The sequence below is a fragment of the Halyomorpha halys genome, unplaced genomic scaffold (genome assembly GCF_000696795.3).
Source record: "Halyomorpha halys isolate HHAL.00 unplaced genomic scaffold, Hhal_1.1 Scaffold177.1, whole genome shotgun sequence".
Lineage (NCBI taxonomy): Eukaryota > Metazoa > Arthropoda > Insecta > Hemiptera > Pentatomidae > Halyomorpha > Halyomorpha halys.
In genome coordinates this window covers 1,156,975-1,169,605 of record NW_027114700.1, presented here as the reverse complement: position 1 = coordinate 1,169,605, position 12,631 = coordinate 1,156,975, and the positions used below count along the sequence as shown (strand labels likewise).

The window sequence follows — 12,631 nt, the reverse complement described above, 5'->3', positions numbered from 1 at the left end:
TACTGCCAATATTGGTGTGAATAAATGAATGAAAGTAGTATAACATAATTTTGAAATTGAAGAATTTATAATCAAATGTAATATCGAAAAATGTAGGTTAATTTTGACTATATTAGATTTGACCAGGGCATATTATCCTCAAACTTTTAATAATTAATATGAGGCTGTGAAACTAAAATTAAGATTGTCCTAGATGATGGTCAGATTGGCCGAAACTAATATAATATGAATTAATAAACAACTTTTGAGACTATATGGATATATTTTATTTTAATTGATATGTTTAATTTTATTTAATAAATAAATTATTCTTTAAAAATTCATCTGTGTGTAATGTGAGATACTTTTTATACACATAATTTATCATGGACTCACATACACACACACCATTTTCAGTTAATTTAATATAATAAAATCATGAGCTGTGTACTTACGAAGGCATTGAAACTTCAAACTTTATAATGAGGTCTCCTTTTTTATTAGGATCCTCGACATATGGCATGCCTTCACCATGCACAACTTTAAGAAAACCAGCACTTGAAAAAATAAAGTTAATAACTTAGCAACATGAAAATCATAATTATATTACAATAGAATTTAAATAATTTTATTTTGAAAACCATAATTAAACCTCATTAGAGGCTTTGAGGAGACTGAAAGTTGCAACTTACAGAGAAACTTACAATCAGAAACCGAAACCTTCTTCTAATACTGCTTTCATTCCAGACTGCAAGATACACTATGTAGTAGTGATGCTAATAAAAATTTGTAAGAACTATGGGATAGCCTAGAAGGGGTAAGCCTGGCTCTGAGCACTATGACTCAATGCAACCTTGATTTGATCAAGAGTGCATGAAGCTAAAGAAGCTTATAACGAAGTACATGTAATTATGTCACAAACATAATGTATTAGAAGCCAGTCAAGTTGTTGGATGGAGGCTAGCACAGATTCATTCACCCAAATCATTCAAACATCCAACTGAGTTGTCCGCTAATTTAGATAATCAAAGTAGAAAGAATAAACTGTTCTTCAAGAATAACTAGTCTTCAAAATCATCACAGTTTTCATACATCAGAAATATAAGGTCTTATAACTTGAAATTTTATTAAGATATACTTTTTGAGAGGAATAAAACATATAATTCAGTTTAAAACCAGTAAAAAAATATTCTTGTGGATCCAGGATCTCTATTGAAAACATTTTAAGAACACTTATAATATTTTGAATACAGTTAATAAAATGTATTCCCCTTCTTCAACATAACTTAATGCAGTACCACTAATAGAAGAACCCAGGAAAAAATCCAAATAGCAATCAGTAAATTAAAATTATATAAAGTAGCCGGAATAGAAAATATTTCTTTTGAACTAGTTAAGTCACATGGAGAAGCTGGAATTTTCAACATAAATATATAATCTTAAAAATGCTCTGAAAAAAAAGGAAAGCCCAAACAATTAAAAGAACCTGCACTAATTATGATTTAGAAAAAAAAAAGGAGAGAAGGATCATGAACGGATTGTAATAAATTATTTCATTCCTCTCAAAATGTTATAAAATATTTATAAAAATTTAAATTAGCCAAATCAAAACATTTGAATTTACATTTAAAAATGAAAGGTGATTTGAGAACATCACTTATATCAAACTCATTTATGAAGATATAGGGAAAAACATGAAGTATTTGAAAATCAGCTTCAAATAAAATTGAAGGTCTAGTGAGTAATTTTTAGAATTTAAAAAACATCCAAAGGAGGGAAGTTTGTTTGAATTTTGGCCCAGAAAACTTTTAAAAGTAATGTCACCAGAGCCTGTTCTTCAAGAAAAGAAGTAAGTGGTGGAGAAGAGTGTGATGTACAGGGGATGAAGTGTTGTATCTTTTGGCCCAGCTAACAATTTCTGACCAGACATCAAGGTGAGAAGATGGCAACAAATCAATACCAAGGCAAGTATTTTTATTCATGGTAATGAGTGTTAGCTATGTGATCGCTTTCTAATCCATGTTTTTTGCATATTTCAATTAAGTTTTGGTAAATTTGGTACATGATTGGAGCATGTTAACAAATTAATAAAACAATTAAATCTGAAAATGTTGCTGGTTGGAAGGTATACTATTAGTAATGAGTGTCGCTTACACCTACAATAACATATCAGATTATATTTTTTATATAATTGTAAGAACTGATATAAACTGGAAAACAGTGGCATTACATGAAATAATGTGCAGTGGATCGACAGTAAAATTCTTGTATACAAGGAAAAACAACGTAAAAGGCAAGTTTTGTCTTTTTACTGAAGTACAAAGTGAAATTTAGGAGTCATATCCAGAAGGCCTAATGAGTGAGTACTGTATAAATAACACAATTAAATCAAAACCTAAATTTCCGACTTAATGTGGAAAGGATGGATTCAAACAGACAACAACAATTATACTGATAATACTTTTTATAAATTTTTTTTTCACAAACCTAAAAAAGAAGAAGATTGGAGACATGAACCCACATGAGTAGAAGGTTATTGAAGAAGTAAGAAATCGAAAGCTGCTTATTACCAGAAAAAAAAAGAATATAGTACTGATCATTACTTCATACTCCTCCATCAACTACTGAACACCATCCGGGGGAAATAAGATAAAAAAAATCTCGACAGTGCACCAAGATTGCGAGGTAAAGCAAAAAGAAGGGTGGAGTTATTAATTATTTATAGAAATGGTTGTCAAAGGATAAAAAAGACAAAAACAAGCACAGATGACTTCAGCTACTTTTTAATTTTTCAAATTTGCATTAAATAAAAAATTTATGAAGTTCACTTGTATGATTACTCTTCTGTCTATCATATAGAAAAGTATGTTTAAATTGATCTAAGTAAAACTGATGTTGGCAACATTCATTACACTCAGGAGAATCTTCAAATCAGGTACATAATGAACGACAATTACCAAAAAATGAAAATGAAAATTGTCTCCTACGGATATCAAGGCGCAGCTCTCATGATTAAATAATAAGATTTTCACAAAACTAGTGTACATTAATAAAAAAAAGTGAAAATAAAATTGAGAATTTTGCTTCTTACATTCCTTACAAAAATTAAATCACATCTTTTTTAAAACCTTTAAGTTGCCTCCAACAATTAGAGACAAAGATACTACAGCCTTACAACAGCTAAGGGCATTTTAATTTTACAGAATTGAAACCACAATGTTGAAATAGGAAAATGAAAAATGGTAAAACTCATTAGAAATTCAATATATTCTGCTTACTTAAAAATGTTGTGATATTAGACATCACCAAATCGGAAAACTCATGATTTATATGCAGTTTCATAAATTACAATAGTGGTATAATACCATGAATGAACGATTGTTCAGAAATACAAAGTTGAATTTTTGATCCCTGTTGAGAAGTCATAATGGCAATTTTGTTTCTATAATGGCCCAAATATAACTATTTGGAAATAAACATATTATAAAAATTTGAAGCATGTTTTGCAACAAAGTGAATAATTTTAGCTTCACAGGCTTAGTAGTTGTTGAGTACATGAGTTTAAATGATTATATTCTATTTTCTGCCATTACACTTAGTTTCAAATCTATAAAAAATATTAAAGCAGTGTTCTCTGTTTTAACAATAATAAAAATATAATACAAAAATTTAATACTTCTTAAGATGTGAAACACAAGTTATAATATCCATTATGGTTATCCCTATCATAAAAAACATATGTAAAACAAAATTGCGGAAATGGAATATTAAGCGAGCAGGCTAGTTTTTTTTACAATACAAATATGAAAGTTATTAAAAGAGGTATTCAACGCATACGACTAATTTTCACAACTTTATGATGTTGATGATAGGGATTGGTAGAGTAATAAAAAATAATCAGGCTATCAAGGGTCAAAATACTAAGTGAAAGTCACTGTAGTTGATAAAGAAAGGAAGGAAGATGAATGGTTGATATGAAGATTCATACTAGTGATAGTACAATAGTTATACAATAGTAATAGTTAGGACTGAAAGTACCTTATACTTTTCTTTTTGTCACACATTTGACATGCCTTTCAATAAGAAATAGATATCAGTGACAAGACATCACACTGATAAATTCTGGTTTCAATCTATATCTATATTAGATAAAATCAATAACCTTTTATCCGAGAAAAAAGAACTGTAATTTATTTAATTAAAAAAAATGTAAAAGCCTTAAATGTATAAAAGCAATTAAAATGTGTATGTAAACTTGTGATGGACTAAGAACTATTAATTATAGTCTAAGAGGCGACTGCAAGATTATTTGATGAAGAGATAAATGAGCTATATCAATTGAAAGAGGTTGATTAGAGGTTACAACTAGAGCTGGTTCATCACCCTGCAAACCGGAGACAATAAGTGTGGGTATATGGTTCAAAATATAAAAAAAAAAAAATAATATTTTCAATATGGTCAAATAATAGGTTGATGATTGAACAACACATTCAAAAAAATGCTTTAAACTCAAATGTCAATCATCAACTCGAAAATTGGGGGCATATTTATTTATTTATTATAATTAATATGCAGATTAAAAAAAAAAACTGTTGAATACAAAGTTGATAATTGAAAAGTGTATTTAGAACACTGTTTTAAACTTAAATATCAATCATCAACCCGAATTTCAGGGACCAAGATCCAAAAACTTAACATGGTAAATACGCTATTTGCCTCCAATTTTCGAATTGAAAATAGATACTTAAGTTTAAAACATTGTTTGGAATGTACTGTTCAATCATCAATCTTTTATTTAACCATATTGACAATATTAATTTTTTTTACATGTTCAATCATAAACCCACACTTATCGCCCCCAGTTTGCTGGTTCATGAACCAATACTAGTGTAGTTGCCTCTAATCAACCTCTTTCAATAGAGATAGCCCATTTAACTTGTCATCAAATATCTAACTCTATTAGAAGGTAATCAGTGCTGAACCAATGAATAAATTTTCAAGGGGCAGATTGAAACGAGATAAAAGAATTGTGTGATCATATAGGTTTAGATTTTGATGAGATGAATGAAGAGAGGTTTGTAAGAATCAAATACAAAATTTGAGACAGGAAAGAAAAAACATAAATTGAAAGTGGTACTTAAAACTGGATTTATTCCAGAATCACTTACGAAATAACATCAGTTATAGCAAAACGAATTACTCGGTCATCTAATGTATTCAATTCCACAATCAGCTTTTCAAGAGATTGATAAAGATCTAAAGTGACCTCCATATGTAAATTAACACCATCTCTCTTGAACTTTGGATGTGGTAAATCTTTTGTAATTATTACCAAGTCACCTACCACAAAAATAAACTTTTAACAAAAATAGTGGAAACACAGTTAACACTATAACAGTTTTAAAAACATCATTAAAAATTAAATAAAGCAGTTTTGGTCCATTTGACCAGGACTGATGACAATCACCGTAAGAGTTGATTCACTTGATAACAATATTTTGATAGCAGTCCTCCTAGGCCAGGTATCTCCAGCCTCTTGGTATCTGTCAGCACATTTATTATATTGATTGATACCATTCAGAGGTCGGCAGCATTTTTTCTTTTTGTTTTTCATATTTTTTAGATATTTTTAATGTGTTTTAAAAAAGAACTTTAACAGATGAAATATACAAAAAGAGTTCATGTTAAAACTGTAATCTGGTTCATTTAATGAAGTGCTCTTATGCAGTCGACCACCTCTGACACCTGGTAGACAACATGAAAAAAAGTTGGGTTGGGTTCTCTAGTCCAGTGGTCTCCAAACTGGGTGCTGCAGTACTTTCAGGTGCCCTAACCCTATACCACTTTCTCAAAATATCACAAAAAAAAAAAAAAAAAGAAAGAAAAGAAAAATATGTAAAATGAAAATAGCAAATAAACAGTATATTTTAGCAGTTACTTTTTACTGTTTTTCTCCTTTCTACTCTAGGGATAATCATGTTAACTTTTTTTTAACTTTACAAGGGTGCCTGCTGCAAAATTATTTTAGTTCAACAAGGATGTTCCAAAATGTTCTTAGCCCAAGAACGGTGCCACAGCGGAAAAAGTTTGGAAACCACTGTTTTGGCAAATGAATAATTTTTATTAAAAAATGGCATATGGTCTGGGTGCAGTAAAAAAAAAAACTCAAATAGTGATAACTATTTTAATTGAGCCAACATTTCGCCCCATGTTACAGGGCTCATCAGGGCTAAAAAAGATACAAACACTTAACACAAATAAAAAAGTAAATGGAAAATTAAAAGGGTATACAATGAAACATAAAAATAAATAAGAAAAATAAAAGGTTATAAACAATAAATGAAAATGGAAATAGTAACAGATAAAAAGAAGAAATATAAAAAAAAGTACAAACTAGGAGATGAAAAAGGGGGATAAGAATAAAATCAAGAAAATGAACGAAACAGAATTCATACCTGTTTTTACAGGAGTCAAAGTCAAAGTCAGAGTGAACCGTTTGTATTGGGAGGAGTGGGGATGGCAGTTAAATACGTTACATTTGAAAATAATTTTAAAGTATACAGTGTAGAAAATATTAAAATTAGGTAAACAATAGATGATAATATACATATTAGGTGAGGAGAGAAGGAATATTTAACAAAAAAAAAAATCTACAAGGATAGAAAACAAATAAGAAATAAAGTTAAAATAATGAGATACAATAAATATAAATCATAAAGAAAGACAATATACCAAATGACTAGAAATACAGAGGTATGTACATTATATAATAGAAAAATTAATAATAAAGTAATTAATGTAAGTATACTGAAGCTGGTAACATATGAATATAAATTAAAAATAAGATACATAAATGTAAAAGAAAAATGAAGGATAGAAACTATAAAATACAATTTAATTAAGTATGGGGTGAGAATTTAGAAAATAAAACCAGAATAAAAGACAGATTTAGAAGGAATTAAAACATGGGATAGAACAAGATATCCGGTAAACTACATTGGAACAGTGTAAAAAAGAAATAGGGTCTTTTAATTAGGAAAAAAAAATAGGAAATTTTGTCGTAGGACTTCAAGCCAAGACGTAGGGTGGGAATAGTGGATCTTAAGGATTTTTGAATATCGCCAGAAAGATTGGGGACATACGGAAGGGACTTGTACTGAAAAAGAAGTGGAGTGGGTTGAGGAGAGTTGAGAACAGGAGGAACTGGAGTTACACGGTTAATGTAAGATTCAAGTATAATTTTTATAAAATTATTAAATTAAATTAAATCAATAATTTTTATTCTTATAATTCTTTGTGGAACAGTATACATATGCATTAAACAATCATGAATACCAGGGCTAATGCAAGGTCCTTCATCACCAACATTTTGAAATACTATCCTTGAACCAGATGGCATTCCTGGTTTAATTTTGATACAAATAACTTTTTCTTTAAGATGGGTAGTAACATAATCATCATCAAAAGCTTGCCTCTCAATTTTCAATTTTTTCATTGTTCCACGATAAACCTATAAAATTCAAAACATATTAATATAAAATTCATAATTCTTAAAATAATAGGTTCCAATAAAAAATAATAATAAAGAAATCTAGAAGTTAAAGCAATAAAAAAATATGTCATGTAGCTAGAACAATTGTTTTTATAAAAATTATATACTGAACACTTTAAAGGTATCAAATCCAATAATACGTTTGGTACATACAGTGAAACCTCCAACAAAATTTCAGTATTCTAATAACAATATGACAATCAGCCAATTTTTTCAAAAATGCCAATACTTTATCTCATCGACCAACCTACTCGCTATATTTGTCCGTTTGCTCAGTCAGATAAGTAAGGCTACCACGGAGGGCAGGAGTGGAGGAGGGTTTGATGCCATTTTTCGATTTCAGGGGCTTTTTAAATATTGCTCTATCTTAAAGTCTCTCCTTCCCGTTTTAAGCTAATATTTCAAAAGTGATATAGGGCCGTCGCTCTCCGGGTGTTTAGCGGAGCATAAGATATATTATCAATAAACTAACTCACAGAGATCTTCTGGATGAACCCAAATAAATTCACAATTAAAAGGTCTTTCGACGTTAATGTTTTATGTGAGTTATATATAAGATCCATCTGTCAAGATAAGGCAGTATCAATAGGTTCCCTTTGGGGTTCCACCAGGTTCTCTTTACTCAGCCAGCAAGAATTTTTTGGATTTGCTATTCTAAAATTCTTCCACTTTAATTTTCTTAACACCCACACGTTTTGAGGAATGATTCCCCTCAAGTTTGTCACCCATTAGATCAGAAGACTGGTGACGTAACAATGTCAGGAAACTAATTCCCTCCAGTCAAAAGACCAATTACCTCTCATCTTCTGTCCTAGACTCTACCCCAGTCTGTCCTATACCTACCTTATAACTCTGTTAACACTGAAAATATGAATGAATACGCACTATTGAGGCCTTCTGAGACCACATTAGATATTTATTTAAGCGGCAGATATAAGGAACAAAATAAATATCTTTAAGTCATCTTTTAAGATAAAATTCCAATCCAATGTTTACAGCCCTGGTGGAAGTTGGCATGCAGAGATCCAGATACAGCAGATAGTAGTGACATATAATTCAAATATTAAAAATAATTATGTTTTATAGGCCATGTAACTTTTTTTTTTTAATTAATCTCTCATTCATTTTCATAAAGTTAAGAGCTACCACATACATACTATGTAACTACAGACAGTTTTTATAAAACACAAAAAAGTCTTTCATCACAAAAGTAATAAAACAAAATACCTTATACAACAAAAACAAGTAAACAGGAAAACACAACAGAACTCACAGAATGGTTATAACTGTTTACAAGATTTTATTAAAATCTTAGTAACTTTATTAGAACGAAATACAACTTCACAAGAGAATTAGACAAACCAACGAATAAACTAGATAAAAAAAATTTTTATTCAAAATTAAAAACATTTAATGGTTTATTAAATATATCTGGACTAGCTTAACAAAACTAAGTTCAGTAATACTTGCATTAATGTTCACTCAACTTGTCAGATTTTGTGAACCATAAATAGAATAGAACTCAAAATAGGTGGGGATTTCAATTTATAGTTTGAATATTTCCAAGAAATGGGACATTACTGAGTGCATAGTAAGTCAAGTAAAGTCCTCAAATGTCCCCGAGTCTACCTCAAATTTATGTTGTTGAAAGAATAACAGTGAAAAATCCTGACAAAATCATTACATGTCACTACTTTTCTTGAATAGTGTCACATCTTACATAATGATAATTTTATGTGTCAAGTATATAAACATTCTAAATGTTTATTTTGTCAAATTGTTTTCTATTTTTTTTTTATTTTGGATATTTATTATAGATAACTAAATTTACTTTATAAACGTGTTATGCCAGTACTTTACCTATTTTTCAGGATGAATTATCAAAGTAAAAAATTAAATTAAATCCGTCATGTGCTGCCTTTACTCTGTTTTTTAAGGATCTGAACATAGAACTACCAATCTCACTTAATTCACACTCCACTTCAACTTCCTGCCAAAAATAATAAGTAACGTCTGTTGATTTAAACTTGAAAATAATGAAGTTCAGGTCCAAATATGTGTCATTGTGTGTTTACAAACAAAAACTGCTTCCAACTTGTCGCAAAGCAAAATGTATCACTACACTATTCAAGAAAATGAGAAGAAAAACTTCTTGAAAATGATGAAACAACTGAATTTAAGAAAGATTGAGTACAGTTTAAAACTGGCACATCTGCTCTCCAGTGTAAAATTATAGAAAATGATGGTCACTTTCTATAGTGAAACTACACTATCTTTCGAACACATTAAGCAAACAATTAACAAATTATTTGAGTTGTGCTACTTTTCAAGCAAAGCATGGATGTCAGTTTTCCAACCAGAAAGTTTGTAAAAGTTACTTCATAAAACCAGTATTTATATTACAAGCATGTTTATGTTATTTATATACTAAAATAGCTAATTAATGGCTATTTGTAGATTAAAGTATTTTTCATACTGAAATCTGTTTGGTTTACGAAACAGCTTAACCATCACATACTCAGGCAGTTCGGCGGTTATGGTTAGTAAAAGTTGTACTGTAATATAACTAAATATATATATAAAACAATAATAAAGTTCACCTCTTCAAGTGTTAGTTCAAGCTCCCTTTCATAAGATTGCTCTTTAACTCTTACGTCTTCAACTTTACTTGCTTTGAAGACAGCAATTTGATCTTTCATGCAATACATTAGATCAGCATATGGATTTGCAGTTCCAAAAAACTTCCTGTGTACATTTCAAATATTAAAGAAAAAACAAGAAACTTAAATGTAACACAATAAAAGAAATTTTGAATTTCTATAAATAATTATTTATTTCTCAATGTTTTAATCAATTATTCATTATATACATATATAAAAATAGACGTGTGTATCCATGTATTTCACTTTGCAGCCAAAACTAACCATTACAGACCACTGATTTTTGAGGGAGGTAGTAGTCTCAAATCTCACATTGTGCAATATGATGTTTGCATGTTGGTAACTGTAATGGTAATACGATGGTAGGACATTTTTATATTTAGACTAACAAGACATAACAACTTCATACCCGTGGAAGCAGTTTTAGAACACTAACATTACTAGGTAGTGAACTTCACTAAACATTTGTTAAAAGAGTTGGATCAAGAAGTAATTGTCAAATCAACTTAAGAGTTGAGGTTATTTAAAAAAGTTTATTTACTTCATTTATAGGTTATTTTGTACTTCAGGAGATTATAACCATTATAAATATGAACTATTACTATCACTGAATTTAACTGTTAGTGCAAACATTGTTTACTCCAATCTGTTTCTTCATTTTATTTTTTTAACAAAATAAACAACTATTATGTTTTGTATTTTTTCTTAGTGATTAAAACAACCTTATTTCTTCCTAGTATTTATGTAGTTACAAATATAAACTAATTCCACAGTGAGAAAGAACTAAAAATATCATTTCTGCTAAAGTACTCCCAAGTTTTACCTAAAGAGTTCAAAACTAATTTTTAACAAATCAAGGCATAAAAGAAGTGTAACTTGGAATTACTTGCTGAATGAAATTATCTCACACCTTTTCAAAATAAATAGAAAGTGGACATCAAACTAGTGTGTATAAGAGGGTGAGGAATAGCAATGATGACTGGACATTCGTCTCAGGCAACATGAGTATGTATTATTTTTTGCATTCTGGATTCCTTAGAAGTAGGACTTTAGCATAAATTCCTTGAGGTCGTATAATGAGGAAGAACTAAAGACAACAAGGAAAACAATAAAGCCAGAAATAGTGAGATTCTGTAATTGGATATGTGGATGTGAAAGATGAAGTGAAAGCACTACCACAGTAAGTAGATTATCTTGCAAACGACTGTTAACTGTTTTCTTTGGCTATCATGAATAATGGAAATGTCAACAACCAACTCAATTTAAAGTAAATACCAATAAAAGGATAATATTTTTGAAGACATTATGGTTTATTTGATTCAGAGCAAATTCAATTATGAGATTATAAGTTCAGAAAATATCAATAAATCATTAGAATAAAAATCAGTGAAGATGAGTGCAGATATTCATAATAAGGAAGAAAAAAATTAGTAAAGGAATTTGTGCTTTTTGTGCAAAAAAAAATAAGAAGACTGCATCAAATATCAAGTCCATCTCAATAAGTCTGTACTTCACAAACTGAACCTAATCTCTACGTACCTACTAAAATTGAAGTAGAAGATGGTCTGGGATGTGGTAAAAAAAGTAACTCAAATAGCAAATGTTTAGTTTATTTCATTCCTTATCAAATCCATTTTATTTAATATGAAAAGAAGAAGGGATAATAAAAATTACCAATACTAAAAACAGATTGTAGCTGAAACAAGGGTGTTCCTTGGTTGGTTTTACCTTGGATTAGCTGTGTAGCTCAGATTAACTGGCCATCGTTGCCCCATAAAGTTTTCTCTAGATTTGATGTTAACTTTTTTGGGGCAATGGGTGATAATCAATTTCAAGGATTTTAAAAATCACAGTGTAAACATTATTGGTGTTTGAATTGGTGCTAGCAGCCCGGAACATTGAAAGAATTGAGGTCCTGTGTACAATTAATTAGTATTACTCCAATTGTAGATAAAAGGTACTCTACATCAGAAGGCCTAGACAATATTTGTTCATAAATTAAGTAGCTGGACAGGAGATGAACTGGCAGCAAGTTTTACAGATAGGTAAATCCTCACAGGATTGAAACTTCACTCTATAAGGTATGCACTTACGGCCGTGAAGGGGATAGCAAGACCTACAAGTATTAACTGTAGGATTTTGCAGAATTGAAACTCTACTCCGTAAGATATACACTTACATTCGTGAAGAGGTATGCTAGTTCTAAAGGTACTGGCTGTAGGTCCTGACAAAAAGACAGGGAATGGAAAGGAGGAGAGATCCAAAGAAGTAATAAAACAATATACATACCCAGAGATGCTAGCATCAAGAGATGCCATGTATAAGAATTAGCTTTTATTGGATCAGAAGATTTTATTTAATCTTTATTGATTCTAATAATACATTTACAAATATATATGACATGGTTATTATAAAATTAAAGTATTTACAAGGAACATTA

At 29.8% G+C, this 12,631-nt stretch overlaps 1 protein-coding gene across 1 annotated transcript in view; it reads right to left on the bottom strand.

Annotated features, from left to right (window-relative positions):
* The window catches only part of LOC106679122 (dnaJ homolog subfamily B member 13), a 24,829-nt gene that overhangs the window by 3,517 nt on the left and 8,681 nt on the right, over positions 1-12,631 (bottom strand). The window contains exons 4-7 of the mRNA XM_014418083.3: positions 10,132-10,276; positions 7,315-7,489; positions 5,148-5,319; positions 435-536 (exon numbers count right to left, since the gene is read on the bottom strand). Coding sequence (XP_014273569.1) covers positions 435-536; positions 5,148-5,319; positions 7,315-7,489; positions 10,132-10,276 — 594 coding nt within the window. The remainder of the gene's footprint in view (positions 1-434; positions 537-5,147; positions 5,320-7,314; positions 7,490-10,131; positions 10,277-12,631) is intronic.